The 24371-nt window shown below is 48.7% G+C and overlaps 1 protein-coding gene across 4 annotated transcripts in view; it reads right to left on the bottom strand.

Annotated features, from left to right (window-relative positions):
- The window catches only part of SAMD4A (sterile alpha motif domain containing 4A), a 206957-nt gene that overhangs the window by 27145 nt on the left and 155441 nt on the right, over positions 1 to 24371 (bottom strand). For all 4 annotated transcript variants that reach the window (XM_026480350.4, XM_026480351.4, XM_044377660.3 and 1 more), the window contains 4 exons: positions 13957 to 14066; positions 11505 to 11591; positions 4180 to 4513; positions 1823 to 1908 (listed from right to left, as the gene is read on the bottom strand). In XM_026480350.4, coding sequence (XP_026336135.2) covers positions 1823 to 1908; positions 4180 to 4513; positions 11505 to 11591; positions 13957 to 14066 — 617 coding nt within the window. The remainder of the gene's footprint in view (positions 1 to 1822; positions 1909 to 4179; positions 4514 to 11504; positions 11592 to 13956; positions 14067 to 24371) is intronic.

Here is a 24371-nt window from a genome sequence, read left to right as displayed (position 1 = left end):
ATATGCTAAGGAAATGGAAAGGAGAGCCAGGCTGCCCAAGGAGGGCATGCATGATGGCAGGAAGGTGAGAACCATCAGGCCACCATTTCTGGGCTGGCGGAGGCCAGTTAGGAAGCATGTGCACTGTCCAAAGGAGGCAGCTGGAGGGCTCATTATTTTGTCTTGTGGGCTCAGTAGACTCGAGGCAAGATAGGAGAGTAACTTACAACTTGTTCTCCAGTGTCTTGAAGGCTCAGTGTGAGTGTGGGAGAGCATGCAAGGTTCTAGTCTGCCTTATAGAAGTTTAGATCCTTCCCCAGTCAGTCACTCCAAGACCCACTCCAAATGTCCTCCTCCCCAGTAAGACACAGAGCTCTCCAAACACTGTTCTCTCTGCCTGGGGCCCACCTCCTTATGTAGTGAGTCTTTACCACCAACTCTCCAGCTTGCCTTTCGGGTTCAGCTTGGAGGCAGTTCCTCTGAGGAAAAGCCATTTCCGGTTCTGGGTTTGGTGGCCTCTCTCCTTATCTGGGCTCTGTGGGATGCCAGCACAGCCTTATCCTCACATGTGTGATATCCTGGTTTCCTTTTGTCCCGCTCCCCTCACACTACCTAGGCAGGGACAAGGCCTAGATGCTTAATAAAGATCTATGGAATAAATGAGTTCTAAAATTCTTTAACATGTCCTTGCCTTCTCTTCTTCTTGTTGCTTTTTGCTGGCCAAAACACGTGCGGAGTCAGGATTGAAAACAGCAAAGGGTGAGTTGGGGGTTAGGGAGAGGGACACACAAGAATTTGCACGGCTGAGAAAGGAGAGTTTAGGGGATTGTGGGGCAGTGGCTGGGAAAGAAACCCAGAAGGAGGCTGTGCCTGTGAGGGGTGGATAGTCAGTGTGTGGCGGGCCCAGCAAACTGGCCTTGGACAGATGTGCCTGTGTGACAGCTTGCGGGTGGGGACAGTGTGAGTGGGGTGGTGGGTGAGGGGGCCAGACCTCTGTGCTGGGTGTCTCCCTTCACTGGGGCCCATTGCACTTCTGGGGCTCTGGATGCCGACCCAGCAAAGCTGAGCAGACATGGGGGCCTTTACTGTCTTATTCTAACATCCCACAAAATGACCTCAGCAGTGTTAAGCTTCTCTAAAGCCTACACTGTGACTCTTGCCTCTGTGACTCTTCGGAAGGGGTGCCCCCAAGAAGCCACTGGCGTCTGGGTCTGAAACACAACCCTCTGTCCCCACATGCACCTCAGGGCAGCTACCAGGGCAGGTGGCTGCCCCAGCCAGCAGCACCAGGACCCGCCTTGCTCTGTTAGGGAGACCGTGCTCACACTGAGTCTAATGGGGCACAGATCCAGCCTGCCTCAGTCTTTCAAAAGGACATGTGGCTCAGCACAATTCCTGTAAAAATCATAAATCAAACCACACGAAACATAAACACAAACACATTATTTCTCTTGCACACTCTCTGACCCTCCCCCAAGTTTCCCTGAGCCGAAGGCAAAATATTTCAACAGAAAATTTTAAAAAGACTTGAAAACGCCAAGGCTGAGTGGCTGGGCTGGACGTTCACCACCTCAGGCTTGGTCACTCAGGGATTCTTCTAGAGCCAGAAGTTTCTCTCAAGCTTCACCCCCACATCAGAGCTCAGTCTAGATGAATCTCTAGGCACCAAAGTATTACAAGCTGTGCTTAGGTTTGAAGCCATCATAGCTGAGTTCTGCCGGAGCTATTATTAATGCCTATCTATCTACCCTTCAAAAACAAGTTACTGGAGACCCAAATGATCACATCACAGAAACTCTGAGAACCATTTCTAAGCAATGAGAAAAACACCATTACTACTCACCTCATGAATTAGACACTTGTCTATGAGCTGTAAATAGGAACTTATATTTTCCTCATCAGGTCTGGAGACCAAAAGCTGTGTGCACACTGTGAATTAAAAAAGAAAAGAAAAGAAAAGAAAAGATGAATTAGAAACATGTACACCCATTCTAACCTCTGAGATTTGCCCCCGATTTCCTTTCAGGACCAATATTTTGAGAGGTATGTGTGCCTGTGGCTTTACGTAAGGTTCACAAAAAAGGCCAGGAGGCTCCTCATTCCACTGAAGTCAAAGGCTTGGTCACCACGGGAGCCCTTGCCTCGAGAAGCCCCTTCGGTTAATTCCAGGCATACCATTCTATATTAAGCCTTCTGCAATCCAGCCTGAGACAGACACTCTGGGAGAAGAAGAATGCAGCCATGTCCTGAGCACTGTCTCTGAAAGAGGCTCCTTCTGAGAAGGGAGTTCAAAGGCATCAAAGACCATCGACGTTATCAGAAAGCAGTCTCCATAATTTGATGAATGAACTGGGCACCTTATTTGGAGGCATGAGGCTCGGGCACATCTTTCAGGACATGAGGTATGTGGGCATGCACACGAGCAGGAAGCCTGCTACTCGGTCACTGGAGGGTTATTTTCTCAAAGTGATAACACACTCACACACACATAGGTTCACCTACACCTCGAGTAACAAGTATTAAAGATGAAGCGGGGTCAGTCTGCGGGCAGAGTAGACACACCCACTGAGCTTCCCATGACCACGCTGGCATGGCCCATTCTAATCTCATCCTGGAGGTTCTGAGGCTCTGATCTTGATGGGTAGAGATGGCTGGACAGAAGGTAGAGGGGGTAGGACAGAAGATGTCAATCAGAAGAGAAAATGCCTTGCACTCAGGTAGACCATGCTTGAAACCTGGGCATCATGATTCCTTTCTCCCCTCATCCTGCATTAACCAAACTGTCGTAGAATCTCATTTATACCCTATCTTTGCACAGAGACTCCCAGGGTAGCATTGTTCATATTAACAAAAACTCGAAAACCACCTCCACGTCCATTCATTGGGGCCCTGTCAAATTATGCTTTATGCATACAACGGAACAGCATGCAACCTTGAAAAAAGAAATTGGGTGGTGATACTGTATTGATAGAAATACTAAAAGTATACAATGTAGAAAAGACAAGCTGCAGCAAAACATATAAACAACACCTGTTTGTGTGTAAAAAGGATGCTTGTATACGTGTGCTTGTATATGGCTATTATGAAGTTTCTGAAGGGACAGTCCAAACCTGTTTAGAGCAGTCACCTCTGGGGAGGAAGATGGCAGGGCTTGGGGGCAGGTTATTTTTCACTTTCCATCATTTAGTTTTGATTCTTTATGTTGAGAATGAATTGATTTTATAATTTATTTGAATGTAGCTGAAGTTTAAAAAGGCTCCATGCCAGAGGATTGGGCCTCCTGAGGGCTGAGCCCACCGTGGATCGCACCCACCCGCCCACGTACCTTCACCCATGGGGTCATCCGTCTAATCCCACACAGCGAAAAGCCCACTCGGGGGTGGGAGGTCAGGGGGTGGAGAGGGCTCTGAGGTGAGTCAGGGGAGACCGGGGACCCACACTGGCCATTAAACTACCGGCATCTCCACTCAAAGGGATAAGTCATCTCCTCTGAACCAGATTTTTACGGATGGAAGTCTTTTTTAGAACATGTTTACACAGGGAGTTCCTTACTGCACCTGTAAGACTCAGGTGTCCATTTCTTTTGGTAAAAACTTGGTTCTTTAAAATGACTGGAAGGTAAAGAAAAAATTGTTTCTCCTTCCCAAAGGAAAAGTACGGGCATTCACTGCATTTTTAACATCATCACACTTTCTTGTGAAACACCCCATTCGAGCACAAATTATTCTAGCATTGGACTTTTCAAGGATAATCACGTAATCACTGTGCCACACATGGGGGAGGCACAGGGCAGTCCAGGTGGGAAGAGTGCTCTCCCCCAAAGGACTGCATGAGAATTCTATCCTGCCCTCCAGACAGGCACGCGGCATGGCCATGGTGCCTTCCAGGGGCGGTCTGCAGTAAGGACTGACTTCCGCCCGTAAGCCCAAAGGCCCAGTGAGTGCTCACTCTACGAGGAGGGCCCAGCAAGCCCTTGTCTGAGGAAGACAGGGTTAAGGAAGAGGCCTCTGGGGATTAGAGGGATCAGAGTTCAGATCCACATGACCACCTCTGAGCCTCACTCTCATCTGTAAATGGGCTAATGGCATCTACCCCGACAGGTTTATCCAGCACTCTTGGGAAGCTCCTCAGGAACCCGGAGGTCTGGTTAGTGGTGTCAGAGTGAAGAAAAGGGGGGGAGGTGTGAGAATCGGGCTCTACCTTTCCCCATGACACGTGTGAACTGCCCGGGGAGATCCCCCTCCGGCAGGGGGGCGACGGCCAGCTCCCCATCACAGCTACTCAGCTGGTGTGGCTGCAGCCCGCCGCTGGCCCCAGCCGAGGTGGTGGCTGTGGCCCCGGTGGCCGAGGCACTGTCTTTGCAGTCGGGGCTCTGGCCCTCAGGGCCCATCAGTGAGGGCGGGTGCGGAGGCTGGGGCTCCCGGCGGCGAGCCTCGGGGGTGGTGCTCGGGGAGCTGTAGGCCTTGATAGGAGTCAGGATCATCTGGTGCAGTTCCTGGAGTGGGATGCGCAGGTTGCCCCCCTCGATGATGTCCTGGATGGTCAGAGGGAGAAGACCTCTGTTAACGTCAGCGTTGGGGGTGGCCCACCTTGATGCCTCTCCTCCCTTGCCCTGAGCTATTCCCAGGCAGGACTCACAGCTGCTGACCCCTTCATCACTACATTCCTTGGAAACGCAATCACTTTAATTTTATCATTCTATTATTAGCCCGGGTAGAAAACTTGGAAAATACAGATAGGCATACTGAGGAAAACAGACAACACCTGCAAATCCCACCGTCTAGAGGGGATCACTAAAATGATTTTGTACATTTCCTTCCCTGGCTTCTTCAGTGAATTTCTATAAAAAGCATTTATGTAGTTGACACACATACATAATATGTAGCATATTATGTAGTTTAGAAGCTGTATGGTGAAGCTGGGTATGTGGTAACCTCCTGCCCTGTTGTGCATGAGGGAACCTGCTCGTTCACACTTTCACTCCGCCCCCAACACAGGCGTCACGGGGCGGTGGTGAAGATCCAGGCTCGAGAACGTTCAAATTCTGACACTGCTGTGCGACCTCAGGTAAACGACTTAACCTCTCCGTGCCTCAGTTTCTCCGTGTAGAAAACAAGGATAACATCCGTATCTGCCTCACTGGGTGGTTGTTAAGGATGTGAATATTTGTAAAGCTGCAGGTCGGTGTCAGGTTATGGTGTCATGTGCTTCTTTGTTAAGTTACTAAGTATGTGGCCGGGGCTCTGAGGTGCTGGGCACCGTACTAGGCAAGGGGATACGGTGGGAGCAGCCTTTATGGTTCCCCTGGGGCGTTTATATCCTATCCTGAGATGAACATGTGGTGCTGGGGACTGAGGGGCAGGCCAGGGTGGCTGTGAGGGAAGGCTCTCTGAGGGGTGGCGTTGGAATGGGAACCCAAATGGATATGGGCATGAGGATTCTGGGAACGTGTGCTCCATGCAAAGGGCACGGTAAGGGCGGAGGCTATGAGGTGGGAGCACGCCTGGAGTGTGTGAGGAAGAGCAAGGAGGCCTGATGTGCAGCAGGATGGTGGAGGGAGAGAATGGGGAAATCAGGTCCAAGTTGCTCCCGGGGCCTGAGCGTGGACGCATGGATGCTGGAAGTTTTTCTAAATGAGATGGGACATCAGGGAAGGTTTTGAGCAGGGGAGTGACATGTTTTTGAAGAATCATTCTGGAGAGAAATATGTATAATCTATATGTATTATGATAGAGCTGACCCTTGAACAACATGAGTTTGAAATATGTGTGGTCCACCTACCTGCAGACTTTTTCAATAAATACAGTACAGTATTATAAATTTATTTTCTCTCACAATTTTCTAACAGTTTCTATTCTCTAGCTTACTTTATTAGAAGAATACAGAACACAACACATATAACATACAGTATATGTTAATCCACCGTTCATGTTATCAGTCAGGCTTCCGGTCAACAGTAGGCTAATAGTAGTTAAGTTTCGGGGGAATCCAAAGTTATACATGGATTTTCGACCGCACAGGGCAGTACTCCTATACCTCGTGTTGTTCAAGGATCAACTGAAGTTGTCGATAATATAGAAATGGCTTTATGTGTTGTATAATAAAAGTGGGTCCTTTTGCACCTACAGTTTGAGTACTGGCCATTATGTATTAGGAAAAGAGTGAAAGTGGATTCTGTTCGACATTCATCTGTGTGCCAGATGCTCACAGAGCACAGAACATGTTCTGAGGCTTGGGGCCGGGGGTCAGGGCCTGGGAGTCTTTTTGGCATGGTGAGCAGCCTGGCCCTCCACCCCAGTGCTGTCCCAGTGCTTCTGCAGCAAACCTCTCCCTGGGACCCACGAAGGACACTGACAATCGGCGCCCTGATTACTAATGACGTACTTAATCTTCTGAGAGCCCAGAACAGCAAGGACATCATTGTAAAAGCCTGAAGCCTGAGTACCAATCCATTCCTGGGATCCTCTCTTACCAAGAAAAATTGCTTGATGGTGTCAAAGAACACAAGCCCACGGAACACGATCACGTCTACACTGAGACTTTCCAATCAATCAATTAGAAAAAGGAAACCTGAGGATGGCAGCCTTGGACAGGCAGCATTTCAGTTCTGGGCAGGAGACCACCAACAGTCCGGCCCCGTCGTTGGCAGGAACCTGCTTTGCTCAGGAGGTTGGAAGCAGAAGCTTAACTGAGTTGGCCACCCAGAGTTACTGAAGAAAGTGAAATGCTAAGTAGCCATCAGAATTGTCTCGATCTTGCTCAGGGCAACTGTCCAGCCTATTTTAGAGGAGGGAGTCCATTTTTCTTTTGAAGAGGAGGGTTTTAGAGTCTACTGCCTTCCTTCCAAGCCTGGCGGACACGGTGGAGGTAAGACTAGTCCCTGTCTGTGCTGGCAAGCCTGATGTGGGAGTCGGGGGTGCTCCTCATCATTCCCAGTCTTCCTGCTGCCCCGACTGGACCAGCCTTTTCTAGAGTCTAGAGGGCGTCCTGTGAATGGTTCCTTGACTGTAGACGTGGTGATCCACCGGGCAGGGTGTATGGAGGTAAGCTAGCTGACCCACGGCAGGAGAGCACCTGTTGTCTTTCCCAACTCAACTCTGTGCCAACTGGAGGACCCCTGCCTCATGGTCTTCTACTTCCGGACAACTGCCTAAATGGCACCCGGGATGTGGGGGGTTCTGATCTTGTCCCGCCCCAGACTGAGGCGGGGGAGAGGGAAAGGAGAGAGAGGGATGAAGCTTCCTCACAGAGCGAGGCTGAGCAGGCAGAGCTGGCCGGCCTATTCGGGAGATCACGTGCCTCCCTGCCATGCTATCCCACGAGACAGCGACCACTGAGGTGAGCAAATGCATGCTCCTGACGTTTTGTCAGCTGCCACCAAACAACCCTCGCCTGCTCCTGTCACATGCTAAAAGGCTTCTGTAGTTACTCAGTGATGGAGGAAGGAGATTTTGGTTATGCTAAGAGCTGAACTTCTTGAAACAGGAAACACACTTGCCCCAAGTTCAAGTCTTATTTTTTATTCCACTGGAGAGAACCACCCCAAAAAGGATAACATAAACCTAATGAATAATGACGGGCAATTTCTGTAAAATATCTTACCAGGAATCATGAAGAATTTTGTTTTGTTTTGTTCCCCCCCATAGCCTTCAAGCCAGTGTCTCAAAGAAAGTGTCTGGCTACCAACAAGTTATCAATGCCCTTTAGGCCAGGCTCCATGGGGTTACACGTCTGACTCTTCAAAATCAATTCTAGAACTCAACACTGAGTGCCCAGGTTGAGAAGGAAGCTAGAAAACAGCCCAAGTGGGACTCACTCCAGTGTCCTCAACTGGCTGTGGGAATTAATTCTCCATGTTGACAAAAGTAGGGAACCAACGCAAGTCTCTATTGATCCTTCAGGCCATAAATATAATCTTATAAACACAAAGAGGCAAACAAAGCTGTCTGTTCGGTAACGGGCTGAGTCGAGGAGCTCATGGCAAAGCAGGTGCCATGAAGGCTGGCCCAGCACTCAGCCAGGGCGGCACAACGCAGGCCCACATGCAGGAAAAGGAGCCACTTGCCGACTGACCCCTTGCCTGGCTTTCTTAGGTCTTAGAGGAAGACGGTTTGGAAGCTTTCACAGGGCATGTGATGGCAGCAAGGGGCAAATCAGCTGGAAGACAGGACTCGGGCCAGCGTCCCAGCACTTATGCACTGTCCGTGGCCCCATCCTTCCCCCTGCATGGGAAGCACTGAACTTCTCATGCAGTAGACACACGCCTGCATCGACTTAAATCCTCTCCCTCGCCACCTTACAGTCACCAGACCCCAGCTGAGCCCCACTGGTAGCCAGGACCTAAAACAAATACAGCAGAATCCTTGCCCTAAGATGCTTACCGTTCTTGGGGCTCATACAGTGTGAGCATGCTGCCGGGACGGGGAGCTGTGGGAACACAGCCCGTGTGTGTGTGTGTGTGTGTGTGTGTGTGTGTGTGTGTCCTTTCTCTCCGCCAGGTCCCCAGGGAAGAATTCAGCTTCACAGTTTGGGAGTTAGTTGCAAAAAGGACAGTGAATAAAAGCATGCGGAAACATTTTCAGTATTAAAGATCAATGTTGAAAAGTCTGCCCCAGCGACCATTCTAATTTCCCTTTTCCTTTCCACCAGACATCTTGAGAAGTCTCTACTTCCTTCCCTGATGGCCTTCTCACCCATTCACCTTCCTTGGTTCATGGGTTTTTGCTCTGTCCCTCCATTCTCCTGGTGACCCTCCTGACCGTGGCTACCACTGACTTGCTGGTGGCCGATTCCAGGGGGCAGTGTTCAGTCCTCATTGTATGGGACACATCCACGACCCCTGATAGGATTCCCTCCTTCAGACACTCTCTCTGACCCTCAGGGTGGCTCGGCCTTTGGCATTGTTCCGTCCGTCCATCTTCTGGTGCTCCTCGGGGTCTCTCCTCAGCTCCTACTACTCAACACACACTTCTGGGGAAACCAACTTCCATTTACACACAGATGACCCACGATGAGTCTTTCGATCCCTGTGGACTCTAGCCACTGGCCACTAACTTGCCTTTTCCACCTCGGTGTCCCATAGACACCTCAGACAATCTGTCCAGTTCAACTCCACTTCTCCCACCCTGGCAACTCCTCCTATATTTTCTGCTTCCAAAGGGCATGGCACCCAGGCTGATGCCTGGACTCCCACTAAATGACCACTCTTGTCCCTCTGCACCCTCACAGCCCCCGCCTTTGCTCAAGGGCCTGCCAAGGCTGGCTTTAGGCTCCTAAGGAGTCTCCAGGCAGTGCTGGCCCCTGCACGGCTCCCTCCTCCTCACCGCTGCAGAACGCTGTGTTTCATCCCAGGAAATCCCCCCACCTGCCTCGGTGATGGCGCTGACCACAGGGGATTGTGAGAGCACCGCTATGTCTGTGTGACGTGTCTCTGTTGAAATGCGCATCCCAGGCTCCCCAAAGGCCGGAACCAGGTATTTCTCTATTACTCACGGTTGGTCTCCAGTGGGGGGTAAATCCAGTCCAAGGCAGCTGCTTAGTACGTATTCAGTCAGTGAGTGGAGGAGCTCTGGACCTAGAGCTTACCGGCAGTGACTACTGATTATGAACTAGCCACGGGCGGGGTCCCAGCTATCTCCTTAGAAATCTCTGGGTTCTATGTGAGGTAAGAATGCTGTAGGTGGGCAGGGGCCTGATGACAACATTTCCAACAGCATAATCAGCTCGGGACACTGGGAATGCCAGAGAAAGGGCTGGCATGAGTCTGTGGCTGGCGGTCTAAGTGGTAACACAGTCAGGACAACTCCCTCCCTCAAAGAGCAGGAGGGCCCTGGCTCGTAGAGGACAGAGAACAGAGCCGAGGGGCTGAGTCCTCGGGGGATGCTGAGGATCCCCACCCCCACGCCATCAGCTCCCGAAGGGATGAGCACACAGGTGTCTGAGCTCAGGTGTTCTGATGCAAGTTCAATGTGCTGGTCTGACAGAGACACAAGCCCTCTTCCCCAAAGATGTCAAAATAAACTCATTACCGCTTTTCTCTTGGCCATTAGCTGCCCTCAGTCTTTGTATTACTTTTGTCATCTTTTTAACAATTCCCATTCCAGTGAGCCAGACAGAAGGTATTTTTGTGGAATTAATATTACTCTAGATGCGAAATGGCAATGGACTTCTCAAAGGCCAGACGGAAAGTCAGCGGCACGTCAAGGACACCTGTGCCACCTTGCCGCCCTTGTGTTTCCACCCTGGTCAGTCCAAGGCCACAGGGAGTAGAGCAAATAGCAGTTCCATCTCTGTCTCTCAGGTCGGTGCGTTTCCGCGGTGACAGAGTTCCTCTGAATTCCCGAAGGATGCTCCAGAGATAAAGGGGGACGATCATTCTTTCCCCGTAATACTTAGCAATCTAGTCCTTAGGCAGAACATTTCCCGGGCTTTTGAACACAGGCGACAACTGGCCTTTTGCATGGTCCCCAAAAGAGAATGTGTTCTTATATTAAAGATGGCAATAACCACTCAGTTAGACAGAGTGCCTGGTAAATAAAATGGAATTAAGAACAACAACAATAACCTCGGGTTCAGTTGGATGGGTCGCTTGTCATTTGTGAGTCACTTTACTTAAGGGCAGGCCTTTCAGCACGGATGTGCACGTGAGCAGTCTCTACCTGCCCATCTATCCCAAGGCTTTCGAGCCAGCCGTCCTTATAAAGTTATATATGCATAGTCTATAAATATATATTTATAGACTTTATGTTTTACGTGATGTGCACTAAATGTAACTTTATAGATTCTCTGTAAAATTACATACACACATCTTTATATATCAGTTAAAAAAAACTCTCATTGCATTACAATGTTTACACGCTCACAGAACTTGTGTTAGCCCCACCTAGCTCCATACTTTGCTCCCTTCCAAAGGCACCCTGGGATTACTAGAGGACATTACCCCTCAGGCTGCGCAGGCAGCACGTGCCTACGGAGCTTCTGGGCCACCAATCCCAACCGCCTCCCAACAGCAGTGCGTGCACGGGAATCCCAGCTTGGGGCAGAGGCCGCGCAGGAACAAGGAAGGCTTGCTCTCCTTTGCACCTTAGATGAAATCATAAAGTCACCAAGTTCTACAAATGATATCGGTATGAGGGCAATGTCTGGATACAAAGATAGGAAAAGAACCTGTTTAGGCAGCAAACAAAATGGGACAGGAGCAGCTGATAAGTGCTTATCAGCCAGACGATTTTGATTCCCTCTATTGAACCTGGAGTCTCCTGGGATGGCCAGTGGCAGGCTGCCTGGACCCAGGGAGTAAGTACATGTCAGTGGTCAGGTTACACAGAATGTGGATAACCAGGAAACTTCACTTCAAAAGTCTTTCTTTTTTTTCTTTCTTTCTTTTTTTTTTTTTTTGCCTTTGGCAAGGAAACAAGGTGAAACACTCTCTAAGGTCTGCCAAAGACACCTTCAGCTGAGACTTTGCCCATCATGGCAGCAAAGACATGCCCCCCCCCCCCCCCCCCCCCCCAGTGATCACTCACCCTTTCCAAAGACTTCAGGAGGTTTTGTCTTTCTTTGAGCTTCTGAATACTGATGACAATTTTGTGTCTTGCACCTTTGGTAACATTCTGTAATTAAATAAATGTTACATTTAAAAACATATTTTTTTAGATATTTAGAAGACTTTATTTCAATATACGATAGTTATTCTTCTAGAATAATCAGAATTATAAACCAAATTTAGAACAATTAAACTCAAGTCAATTTTTCTTTTTTTTTCTTTATGTTGAAATCATTTTTATTTTTTTAAATTTTTTTATTTTAAAAACATAGTTTTAAGGATCAGTTTAGAGACTCCTGGAGGTTATTTAGTACTTTCCTGTCTTCTTAGTTCCTACGTTTGTGGACTAGTAAATATCCCTTTGCCTCTCTTTTCAGTTCCCCTCTGTCATAAACCTCTCCTTACTAAATGTTCTAACTACATCTGGCTATACATTTGCCTGTGTTCTTTGGCTGTGACCTTTAGGAGAGAAAAGAGAGAGAGAGAGAGAGAGAGAGCTAGAACAGCCAATTACCCACCCAGCATGAAATTTCTTCACAGTCTTAAACGATCATTTTTGAGTTATACACTCCTCTTCTCCATATTTTGTCATTTCAGTCCCACCCTGGTTGCTTGAAGGTTCCAACCCCATACAGTGCTTCATTGTTTTCTCAAACCTTCCCTAGGTTTTCCCATCTCTGAAGTCTGATGTGGTTCTCACTGGGTCCATACAACACAGGGCAGTTGTGGGCAGTTTCCAGGTCATCTTTGGTCTCCATAAGGAAAACCCGAATAGAAAAGAGCCTAAAACTCTAGCTCAGTCATCACTTGAGCTAAATGATTAGGATTCGGTTGGGGTTGTGGACTTCGGTGAGCCTAAAGATTCAGTTCGACGCTTGTTGACTAGAGATACTGCCAAGTTCCAAACAGGAGGTCCTTTCTTAAGCCAGGTCTCTGAGACAGACTTCTGGGGACTTCTTGCAGCTATTCATAGAATTCCTCTTATAGAAGGAAAAGATGGGAACACCAGAGACATCTCCTTCAGAGATATTAACACTCAAGTGACAACTGAACTCACTCTCTAAGATGAAGTGCTGGGGGCAGATTTCTGTTTAGCCTTGACTTTGGGTTCAAGTGAATTAAATTACTCTGAAAAGTTTGTGCTGGCCTCTGGCTTTGCCCTCCCTGTCAATTATGTCTTGTTTTTTCTCAAGTCAAATAACTGAGGACTTGGATTTTTTTTTTCCCTCAACTCTGACCCAGACATAAAAAATGCTGTTAGAAGTAGTTTTCATCAATCCCTGGGATCTCAAGGAGCAATCGAGATCCAAAAAGGAATTGGAGAAGTGTTAGGAAATTGAAATTAGTGCTTTTCATTCTCTGAGAATGTGCAGTGACTTTGGGCCTTGTCTTGCATCTCAATACTGGTATTCAGCCAGGCCTGCAGAGGTTAACTGAGGGGACTGAAGATGCAATGGGAAACCAGCATCTGCTGGGAGGTATGAGTCCAGAGCAGTCCTGCCCCAAATGGTACAATCTCCTCTTCCTGCAAGGGAAATACCATTAGCCTGTTCGGACCATTAATTCTTTTAAATCATTGCACAAAGGAAACTGAGGTCAATTTGAAACATGCAAATGGCATTTTAAACAAGGGAAACAAAGACATCGGTCAGATCTATTTACTCGAGCACAGCATGGTAGGAAACATGCTTGGTTTTGGGGGTCTGTTGACCGGCCTAGCCTTTGGCATCCACACGTGGGGAAAGCTGCCTGAGAAGGAAGGGGGAACTTGTTCTTTTATGGCACCCAGAAGGGAAATGAAACCTGAGACCTGGGGTAATCCTATTCTCTGTGACAGTCCCATGGTATGCAAAATAATTAGAAGAAAAACTGTTTTGCACAACTTACTCCAATCTCAACTGAGTCCAATCTGAACACATTTTTGGAAAAATGTTGGGGAAAGTCTGAGGCATGACCTGGTGCTTCTACTCACTAACTACTAGAAGTTACCTAATTTATAACCGGACTGGACAACAGACAACCAGCAAATCTGTCATTGTCCAAGCCACCCCTAGTCGGACAGACAGAGGGAGGGGGCAGGGAAAACAAAGGCAGGGGCACAGACTCTTTGAGGCCTTGGTCAGATGTTCCCTCTAGGCCACTCCACCTTGAAGTTACAGCGTGCACCTAGCTATTACCTTTTTCATAATACTCTTTCTCACTGAGCCTTACTTGCCTTGCAGGTATCTGCTGGTCCCCCACCTCCTACTGGACGCTGAAGACAAGAACCCAGCCTTACTTACCATGTAATGCTGGCCAGCCCCTGGAGTCCTAGGACAAGGCAAGCTACTGGGTGGGCACAGGGATGGGTCCAAACAAGGTCTGTCTGGGGCTGGAACTTCAGGTTCCGCCTGGGGTCCTTTTCTCAGGGAAGGGTCACCTGCAGCGCTTACCTGAGCCTCCAGCTGGCACTCAGTGAGGGCCATCATTTCCTCGTAGGTCATCTGGGAGAAAAGCGCGGCGTACTTGTGCAGGCGGAGGCTTTTTAACCAGGCTGGAACATCTGCGGTGCGAGATGCGCGAGAGATGGGCAGAGAAATTGAAAGGGAACAAGAAGAGATGACAAAAGATGTGGGAATAGAGAAAGGAAAGGAGGGTGATGGTCAGAGGGGAAAAAAGAAGAAAAAAAACCCTTTATGTTACTACTTGTTCAATTCCATTTTGGCAGCAAATTATGGACTTCGAAGTCTTGGTCTAGCCCTGACATTTCCACTGTCAGGCTCCCTTATTCTGCTTTAGACTAGGGGTTGCTAACTTGGGGTCCACGGGCTGCAGGGCGTACAGGAATCCCCTGAAATTATATCCCAATTTGTGAATATAGGGGTAGTTTTCTGGACAGAAGTCATCCATAGCTTCCGTAAGATTCTCAACAGAGTTCATGACCAAAAACACGGCAAGGAACCACTGCTTTGGCCAGACTACTTCATTACTGATTTGGAAAGAACTGATTTAGAATGTTAAAACTACGTATGATGAATCTTCCTCTCCAAGAAGATTTCCCTCTAGGTTCAGCGTAGCTCTCCACATGCTGTTTCTGCCACTTCCACAGTAAGAGGTCACCCAGGTAACTGCAGTGGTCCACGGGTGGGGTTGCTGTCATTCCTAGCCTGATCTTTCTTCAGCCTTCCTGTTCCCCAACGGGAATAAGCGCATCCTAGATTCCAAAACTATCACTCCAGCGTGTGGTGTGTGTGTGTGTGTGTGTGTCCCTGCCGACCATTTCTCCAAGCTACGGAATGTGTCTGGATGTGTCTCAGACCTTTTCCTTGAATATCAACCACAAATATACCAGGACTGGAAAGGCCCAAAGATTGGCTAGATCATAGGATAATAGAATTTCCGAAGCATATCTGAAATAAGCCCACAGTTTGGATTCTAGAGTTGGGAAAATTGAATAGTAACTGTATCAAAATCTGTGAGAATTATCATTCAACCAAAACAAAGCACTTGCCCCTGCTCTTTTAATTCAGAATTTTTGAGCTAATAGGATCTTTGAGAATTCTCTAGAATCACCTTCCCCCACCCTTCGCTCATTTTACAGATGGCAAAGTTAAATCATTGTCTAGGTCACGGAGCAAGTATATGGTGAAATGGGGATTAGAACCAGGCCTCCCGACTCCTGGCTTCTTCCTGCATTGTATCAACTTCTTGTAAGACAAGGACCAAACAGCCCATTAGTGGTAGGGCTGGGTAAACAACGACTTCGAAGTACTTTGAAATGTTGAAGCGCTGCGTAAATGTTATTCATGTTTCCTATAAAGTATTATCCATTGCTAACCACATTGATTACAAGATACTGTCTACCGCGCCGAGTGCTTTCTTCTGAGGCACCGACAAACACTCCAGAGTAAGTGGGAAATTCCAATTTCCAATTTTGAAAGTACTTAACGGGGATCGATGAAAGAAACCTGGCCTACTCTGAAATCAGGCCTGGCCTCCCCGGGGAACCCAACCTAGGCTTATGGAATGTGGGTATTCGATCATCTCCCGAAATTCAAAGATTACAAGGGGAGGGTGGGCCTGGTGAGGTTACCTCTTAATCTGCAGCAATGTGAAGGCTGAAAAAGGGGACCCTCTAGAGAAGCAGAATTGGCTATCCAATGCCATCTGAAGAACAAACTCAGTCATCTCAGGCAAGAAATCACTTGATTCTGTGCTCCGAGGCCCTTCATTCTACCGTGACAAGCAGAGAGCCCCTCTGGGACCATCTGTAACCACGAAGAGACAAGGCTTCCCCAGGTACATAGTACGAACCACTTCTACCCTTGACTCAAACTGCGGTTGCAGACAGCCCAGCCCCGCCAGCTCAGGCTCTGGCGCTTTCCCTCCTGTGACAGCCTGGACCCATTTTACCAGGCTTTATTCTCCACCACGTTCTGCTGTTATTGAAACAATGCTAATCCTTCTGCAGAGTGAGCAGCCAATAACTACAGCTCCAGCTTTGGGGCCAGTGACTTGTTCACACTTTGGCACCAGGTTCCATACTGGCAACTTACATCTTTGAAAAGCCCCAAGTTGCTGCTCGGAAGACTCTGTGATCATGATTCAGGAAAGTCAGGGTAACCCCACCGCACACTTGGGCACAGTTTGACACAGACAGTCTGGAGCGTCTCATGGGCCAGACTTCTCACCGGTGCCCTACAGTTTCATGATGCAGAAGCCACTCAGGATAAGACAGACTCCCGAGCTACTAAATCATGTGGTAGACTGGGTGTTTTATAAGCCAAAAGGACGATATGGCGTTTTAAGAGTTGGGGAGAGTGGGGTGCAAATCTTGGCTCAGCAAGACTAGTACTAGCTCCTTTCTATAGAAGATTTGAACAACCAGCATTCCTTTTAGAGGGATGGAAGAGCCTGCCTTACCCATTTAGTGAAAATGTGGGCCACTGGGAGTTGTTTTCCTACAAAACGTTCCTACACAACTTCACAACATGGTGAGTTCGGCCTTCCCCAGAAGTTATTTCTGGATGTGTTCCTGGGCGATTAAGCCCCTCTCGGCCATGTGTTCCCTGAGGCAGGCACATGCTGACTCCGCTTGTACGGCAAGTATCTCCGCGCCTAGCTCGGTGCTGCATCCTTCCTCAAACGTGAACTGATGAACAAAGATGAGGGAATCCCAGTTCTTAAGAACACAGCCTACTAATCTTTTACCCCCTGGAGACAAGGCACCTTCTTTTGCCAGGGATTAAAACAAGACTCCATTAAAAGGGAAACAACCAGAGAAGTGAGCACCTGCACCATTTCACTCCTCCCAAGCCAGGAATTCCAAAGACTGGGATGCTATTCTGTTAAGATGTTTCCCAGAGATGAAGTCTAACTAGAAGTTCAGATCCTTTCCCATGGCCCAGGTGCTAGAGGGTTGGATGCAAAGCTGAGAACCACCGCAAAACCTCAGACATTGTTTCTTCATTCTGCAGAGCTATGGCTGTGGTTGAAAGAAAAGACAAGCAGGGGTGTTTCTTGAAGGGGCTGATACGTGGTTGGCGGCACGCATGCCCCCTGGGCTTCCACCTCTAGCTGGCACACAGCCATTTAGCCTCAACTGGGCTGCTTCTGATGGACTTGCCAATGGAGGTCCCAGACCAGAAAGTCACTCTTTATGCAGTGTGAGAAAGACTAAGATGCTTTTGCTCTATGCCAGTTTGACTTCCTTGCCAAGTGTAGGCATTCTGATATTTGCCCACTCAACACTTGTTGAATGTTTACTATGGGGGCCCCTCTGGAAGCAGGAACAGTATATTCGCAAAGCACAGAGCCAAGAGAGCAGTTGGGGCCAAGCAAACAGTTGGGTGAGTGATAGAGAATGGCTAGTAACAAGGTGGGGCACATAGGCAGGGGTCCGATGATGGAGACCTGTAATGCTGAAACAAGGAGGACAGACCTCGTCATTGGGTGACGAGGAACTGTTGAAATCTGAGCATCAGAAGCACAATCAGATGAAGTTGTTAGAAAGATGATGGCTGTCAGTGTAAAGGCTGGACTGGAGGATGTGCAAGGGGAGGCCAGGAGATGAACTGAAGCCCTTGGAGATGGCCTGGAAGGGCAGTGGCGGGGAAAAGGATATGAATGGGTAGTATTTGAAGATCAGAGAAGAATAGGGAGTAAGTGTGAGACTGGTGGTTCTTCTGATTCAAGCTTGGTTAAGACAGAAAGTAGAGGGGAACTGCAGGTTTGGGGTGACAAGGGAGAGATGGCGAGCTCCAGTTCATGGTCAGTTGAGTATCACTGCCTTTGAGCCTTCTAGGTGGAGAAGTCAACTGGACAAGATCTCTGAAGAGAGGTCTGAGTGGGAGAACTTGTCGGCGGCACAAGGTGGTGGCTTTAAGCCATGGAAGTGGGTGAGATCTCTCAGGGAAAGAGTGTGGAGTGAGAACAGGAGAGAGAGAGAGCCCTGAGGCAGGCACATGCTGCCTGGGGAGCATGGAGTGTTTAGGCGAAGGCGTGGGAAGAGAAGCCCACAAAGAAAATTGGAAGGAGAAAGCCGAAGGGTAGGAGGTTTCTGGGAGAAAGCACCACCATGCATGTGCAGTGGGTCCCCATGCACAGTGCCTATCCCTTACGAAGCTCTTTTTAGATCTTGCTGCAGTCCACAGTGGGTTATCTTCACATCGCCATTTTTGATAACAGTGCTACACTCATCTTTCATACGTTCTGTGTTTACCTGCTGGTCTTTACCAATGGGATCAATTTCCAGTTATGTTGCTTTCTATTTCCCTTTTACAGTTTGAACAAACCAGCCACAGAGAGGCTCTGTGGTGCATAGAGCAACTCACACAGAAGCTGGGCTCCAATTAGAACCTGAGTTGCTTTTTTCAAATGTTTGCTGCTGGAATGGCTGCATATACCATTCAGCAGGCCACGCGTCAACTGCCTCACAAACAGAGGCTCCACAAGAGTGAAAGATGGATGCAATACTACAGAAGGGCCCAATATGGGAGGCCTTGTAAGGGCAGGGAGTAAGGCATCCCTGGAAGAGAGAGACATGAACAGCCTTGGTTTCCACAAGCAGCCTCACCCGTGGTGGTCCTGGTACCTGCAGACAGAAGACCCCAGAGAGCCGGGCTACTCTCAGACAACGCTCTCTCTCTTCCCAAGGTACAACTGCATCCTTGTTCTTTGAGGGACAGAAGAGGAAACCAACTGAGGGGTAAGAAGAGACGAACTCTTCAGTGTTGAAGTGAGAGGGTAAAGACTCCTTTCAAAAACAAAGCAGAAGTCTAGCAATGGCATCAATATTACGGAAGCCTGTCTACTTTGGGCCAGAGCAGAAGGATCAGCCCAATGCTGCCCCAGCCTCTGAGCGCCTTGGTCTCTGGTTCCTGGGAACTGTGAGTGAGCTCCTCAATCCTGGGAAGAGTCTGTGGTGGCCTCCCGGAGGGGTTCCTGTTGATGGGGAAGCCCGTGTGGGTGTCGGAAGGAACAGTTTGAGTAAAATACCCACTTGGATGCTTCGGATACAAACACAGGGACTGAACTGTCAACGTTTCCGTGAGCTGAACACTCATAGGTGGTGTTGCCCACACAGTTTGCTCTGCGTTATTAAATCGCACTGGGTTCCACGTGGAAAGCTGCCCTCTGTGCGCCTGCCCAGTTCTTCAATCACCGCAGCTGAAGACCCGTGCTTGGTAAGGAATGGCGCTTAAAAGACTCATGACCTTTAGCATTTGGGGCAATCCTGGAAACCTGCTTTTCAGACAAGGGGCCTCTGGCTTAGAGGGGGCACAATCTGAGCCCATGAGGACCTATTCATCCAGGTTCTATGCTGGCATTTGGGAATAAAGAGCGTGAAGTGAATTCACTAACTCCTGGCCCTTAAGTTAGATGAATTCAAGACAGCATCTAGAAAGTCAACATTCAGAAAATGGGGCTTGCTCCTATAACAGCCGTGCTGAGAAGGGTCCCAGCCACACTCCAACTCCATCACTCACACCCTTACAATCCAGAGAAATGTGGGATTCACAACCTTTCTCACGAAGGTTTCCCATGGGGTTCTTTGTCTTAAAAAGGATCATACTTCTCAATAATTTTTCTAATCGCATTCTAAGACGGGCAGAGAAGTTCAAAGGTTTACATTTCAAAAACAACTCAAAACCCCAAACTGGCTATTTCAGAACAGACAATGCATTTCCTTTGTTGTGGGGAAAAAGTTTACTTCAGTTTCATCTCAGATGCCCTGGAAAAGGCAACCAAGCCTATTTTCACAGTCCCTGGTCCCCTCCACTCTTAATTGCTAGGTTTCTATCAAGGTGACTGGAACCACCGTTTCTTCTGAACCTGTATGATGTCTGTATACAAACAATGTAACAGTTTCAATTACCTCCACGATTTGTACTAACAGTACGGCCACACGTCGTAAATCAGCCCAGTCCATGTGCACTCCTAATGGCAAGGCTGAAGCTCGTATCCAGAGAAACAGCCCGACCTCTACCCCTCTCACACTGACAACTGCGATGAGAAAGTCATGGAGCTTCTCCCTCTTAGGAGGGAGAATCTGGAATGGAGTGCCCCCCACGAGCTTCCCCGCAGGTAGGCAGAATGCTCACCTGTGCAGGTGGGGAGAGAAACCGGGGCTTGGGGAGGCTGGGCCAGGGCAGAAGATGGCACAGCTCCTTCACTGGAGTGTTCTACGGGTTCCCAGACTCACCATGCCCCACACTGGTCCCGAATCTGTTTTTTCTCCTCTATAGTCTTTGCTATAGAGGACACCAGGGGCTATCCAGCTGTCTATGGCAGGAACCTGGGCATTGTCCTAGATTCCTCCGGCTCCTGCACTGTCTACTTTCAACTAGTGCACGTTCAATTCCGAGCTCTCTCGATTCCATCTCACGCGGACCACACCCACACACCCCTGGGAATCCATTCTCGCTGCTGCTTGCCCCGGTCCCACCTTCATTTCCTCCTCAGTTACCAAATAGCCCCCACCTCTCGGCTGGCTTCCCAAACCAGAGTCCCCTGCGCCTCTTCCCTTCCTACGGGCCCCCCACACTTCCACTAGGGTCTGATTTCTCATGAGCAAAGGTAAGCAGGTTGTTCTGCTGCTAAATGCCCTCGACAGCTTCTGTCAACGTCAAATCTTTCAGAAAGCCTAGCGCCTGGCTTTCCCGTCTCCGGATTCTTTTCCCGGGTGCTACTGACAATCAAGCTACAGGAGGTACTCCGTCAATCTGTCTCATCACCATGCTCTCATGCATCCTTTCCCTCTGCACAGAATGCCCTTCCCTCACCTCACATATTTGGTTAACTTGTAATCAGACTCCAAGACTCAGATCCAGGCCTCTCCTCCTCAGGAACTTCCCTGGACTTCTCTCCACTTTGCACCAGGGCCCTCCTTGGTGCCTACCCTGACCCAGGGCCAGTCTCCAAAGACAAGACATTTTCACAGTTGTGCACCTGCCTCAGGTACCCATCTGTTGCTCATGTGACGGGACTCCCATGAGGCAGGTCCGATCTCTTTCTTCTCTGTCTCCCCACTGACTAGTCCAAAGCCTCTCTTAGCAGGTGCTTAAAAGCCAACTGACTTGATAAGGACTAACGTAAAACCTACTAGCCCATCTTTCTTCCCTTCTCTCTGCTCCCACAGAACACAGCCACACCACTCGTCGACAGCCCTGGCCTTTTGAGAAGTCTTGGGTGTTGTGTCTATACATTATTTCTGAGGATGTGACGCTACTATGAGGGGCAAATGTATTTCCTCCACCAACAGACTTCTGCTCTTCTACGTTTTCTCCTCCTTCCAGGAAGTTATGGGAATGTCTTTTTTCCTCCTCTCGGCCACCTGGAGGCTTTGCATGAAAGAAAAGGTAAGAGATCACATTCCACTCATGGGATGCCGGACGAAAGGAAGTTATTATAATTGAGGACCAACCCGGGAATCATGAATCTTTCCCCTGGGATAAGTCACAGTGATGTTTTTGCCAACAACAAGGACATTCGAATTTAGAAACCACAGTCAGCATATCTGCGCCAAAGATGTGTAGCCAGTAGCCTCCACAGGGCATGTTGAGGGGAAACTCCCATATTCCTGTTGTTTCCCACTTCTGTTCGTTGATTTCTCTTCGAGTAGCTGATCCCATTCTTGCTTTAGCCTGAGATTAGTCTGAGATCCCTACCCCGAGGGACACCCAGTCTGTGCTGTGGAGCTGACTTACATCTTCGGGATGGGTATTTACTATAAAAGGAAAAACAAAGCAGGCCGATGATGTGACTCCTCTGAGAGCACAAGCTGGTCTGCTTGGGAGAGAACTTTGTGACGATCCCTGGCAGGGTGCTGACCCCAAGACAAAAAAAGGGCGAGATCGATGTCTGTGAAAAATTTAAAAAGAAGAATGTGGGGTCGTGAGCTTTATTTCACACTCTTGACCCAAGAGGCACATTCCTAAGGGACAATTCGTAGCCAAACCTGGCTAGTTTGTCCAGATGAAAAGGAAGGAAGAGACGAACACAGTGTTTCAGCAAGGTATGCACAGCTGTTGGCAAGGAAGATGAATTCACACTAAATTAAGCTCAATTATGGTGACTTTTTATTCTCTCCCCAAGGTGCAGGGAGAGGGCTGACATGCATCCTCTGGAGATTTGGAACTCCTCCAAATTCAACTACAGACTCCTTGTTGTTTCTGTAAACTAGGCTTTTAAGAAACTTTAGAAAAATAGCAATTTGCTGATGGCATCCTGAGGTGGACCAGAAAGTAGCCTAAAAGGGCTGCTACTCCTGCCAGAGCACCTGGCCACACGGAAGAAAGAGATGGGGATCCGAGAGGAAGAGCTGGCTCTTTTCAGAAGCACTTCATTTGATTTCATATTTCATTTCTCAGGAAGTACGAATTAACTTGGAAACTTAAACCGGTGTCTGCTCTTGGACTTGGGAATCAAATGAGAAACTCTTGGGCTGGGTTTGGTGAGGGCTGCCTCTTGGGCGCTATTCTGGGAGGCCACCCTGTATAGTCTTTGCTGATAGAGTTGAGCAGTAGCCTTCTGGAGAGGACACCTCCAGGCACGGCTGGGGGTGGCCTTCGGCCCCCAACATTCTGGGATGCTGCTGTTTCGGGTGTGGACGTTTCTACTGCTTGACCTATCAGCTGAACTGCAAATATACTTATCCCACAAATAGAATCCTTCGTTGTTTCTCACGCCTTCTTTCAAGTATGTTTTGCCCTTTAATTGGCTAAGATCCAGTTCTTTGGGAGCAGGACAGTTCGATAGGTCAGCAGGAGGTGGGTGTATATACAGGAAAGAGTCCTCTCTTTTATCCAGTCACCACATAGTCTGCTTTCTGACCGCATCCCTTGGGCCTATAAAGAAAATCCTGGACGTAAGAGCTACTCTACGTCACTTCCTGACTGAAGAATCTCTGAGGAGACAATTCTTATCAATTCTAAAGAAAAGCATAGAAGATGCTTACATAGAGGATATTCCCTGAACTTTGGAATATTTTGGCTTTTGTTCTAAAGCAGCAAAAAGAGATTTATTCAGTTTTTCTGTCATTCATTTTTCTTTAAAAACATGCTCTCGTTATCCTTTTCTCACCTCAGAATGACAGCACATAATGAGCACACCTTTACCTGCTTTGGAGGATGTTGGAGGCGTACATTAAGCTGAAAGAAAGGAAGGAAGAACGAATGAACGGACGGACGGAAGGAAGGAAAGTAAAAGGAAGAAAGGAAAGAAAGCAAACCTCTTACGACCAGACAGGACCAGCATTCCTCTCCGGGAGAAGTCTGTATCCCAGAGAACAGCCTTCCCGCAGGACCCTCCTCGCCCTTGAACACAAAGGCCAAGGCCTCCTTCCCACAGTTACCAATTAGAACTGCACACACACGTTCTTGGAAACATGCCGCCCAGAGCGGTGGCTGCCCTGCCTCCCTCGGTCCCTCAGGTACTCGGGTGCCCCAGTGACAGGTGCCCTGCAGGCTTACCTAGAGCATGGCTGAGGCTCATCTGCTACCCATCACCTGGGGCTCAGCTGCTCGAGCACAAAACCATGTAGCATGAACTCAGAAAGGAGTTTTGCTAGGTCTCCAAAATTATGACACATTCCCTCGAAAACTGTGAAAGAGAAAGAGGACACACATCCCCTCCATGCCAAAATGAGCCATTGTTTGTGCTGTCTGTTAAACACCTTTAAAGACCCACTTGTATCAGCAGCAGAAAGCATCAAGACACATCCCACTCACTCTGGGCACTCACCATGGGATGGGGGTGGCATGGGGAGCATACGGGCCTGCTGCTGAGGGAGAGGAATGTTCAAGGAATGCGCCAGGGAAGCCACTTCCCGGCAGCCTCGTTCCCCTAACGGACAGGATCGCTGCGTCAGCCTGGAGCTCTCGCACAACTGGCCCCTGGGTGGTCATGGGCGTCTTTCTGTGCCATGCTTCCATGGCGGGGAGGGGACTCGCTGGAGAGCCTCCTACGTCAACACTGATCCTTCTCAAGGGAAAGGTCGGAGACAGCAAAACCTCAGGACTCTGGATGCCAGCAAAGAGGGCCGCTCTCAGAGTCCCCTCGGTACTGTACTCCCAGAAGCAAGGCTAGTCAGTGTCTCTCCATCTAAAATTGTTATTCCTGGGTCTCTGACGAGCATCCCTCCCCGAGGACTTCCCAGACTTTGAACAACGTGGCATCTAAGAATACAAAATGCACATATCCTCTTTGAACCTATTACGGGTAATTTGGAAATCTCTACCTCCTGATGACTAGCTTAAGAAGAGGACAGATTTGCAGGGCAACGTACAAACATTTATTTATGCCGCACAAGAAGGCTTTTTCCACTTGTATGCAAATCTGTTATCAGGCTTAAAACACCGTCAGAGAT

This window comes from Ursus arctos, unplaced genomic scaffold (genome assembly GCF_023065955.2).
Source record: "Ursus arctos isolate Adak ecotype North America unplaced genomic scaffold, UrsArc2.0 scaffold_25, whole genome shotgun sequence".
NCBI classification, from domain to species: Eukaryota; Metazoa; Chordata; class Mammalia; order Carnivora; family Ursidae; genus Ursus; species Ursus arctos.
The sequence above is the reverse complement of the archived record's forward strand: the minus strand, read 5'-3'. Positions and strand labels throughout refer to the sequence as shown.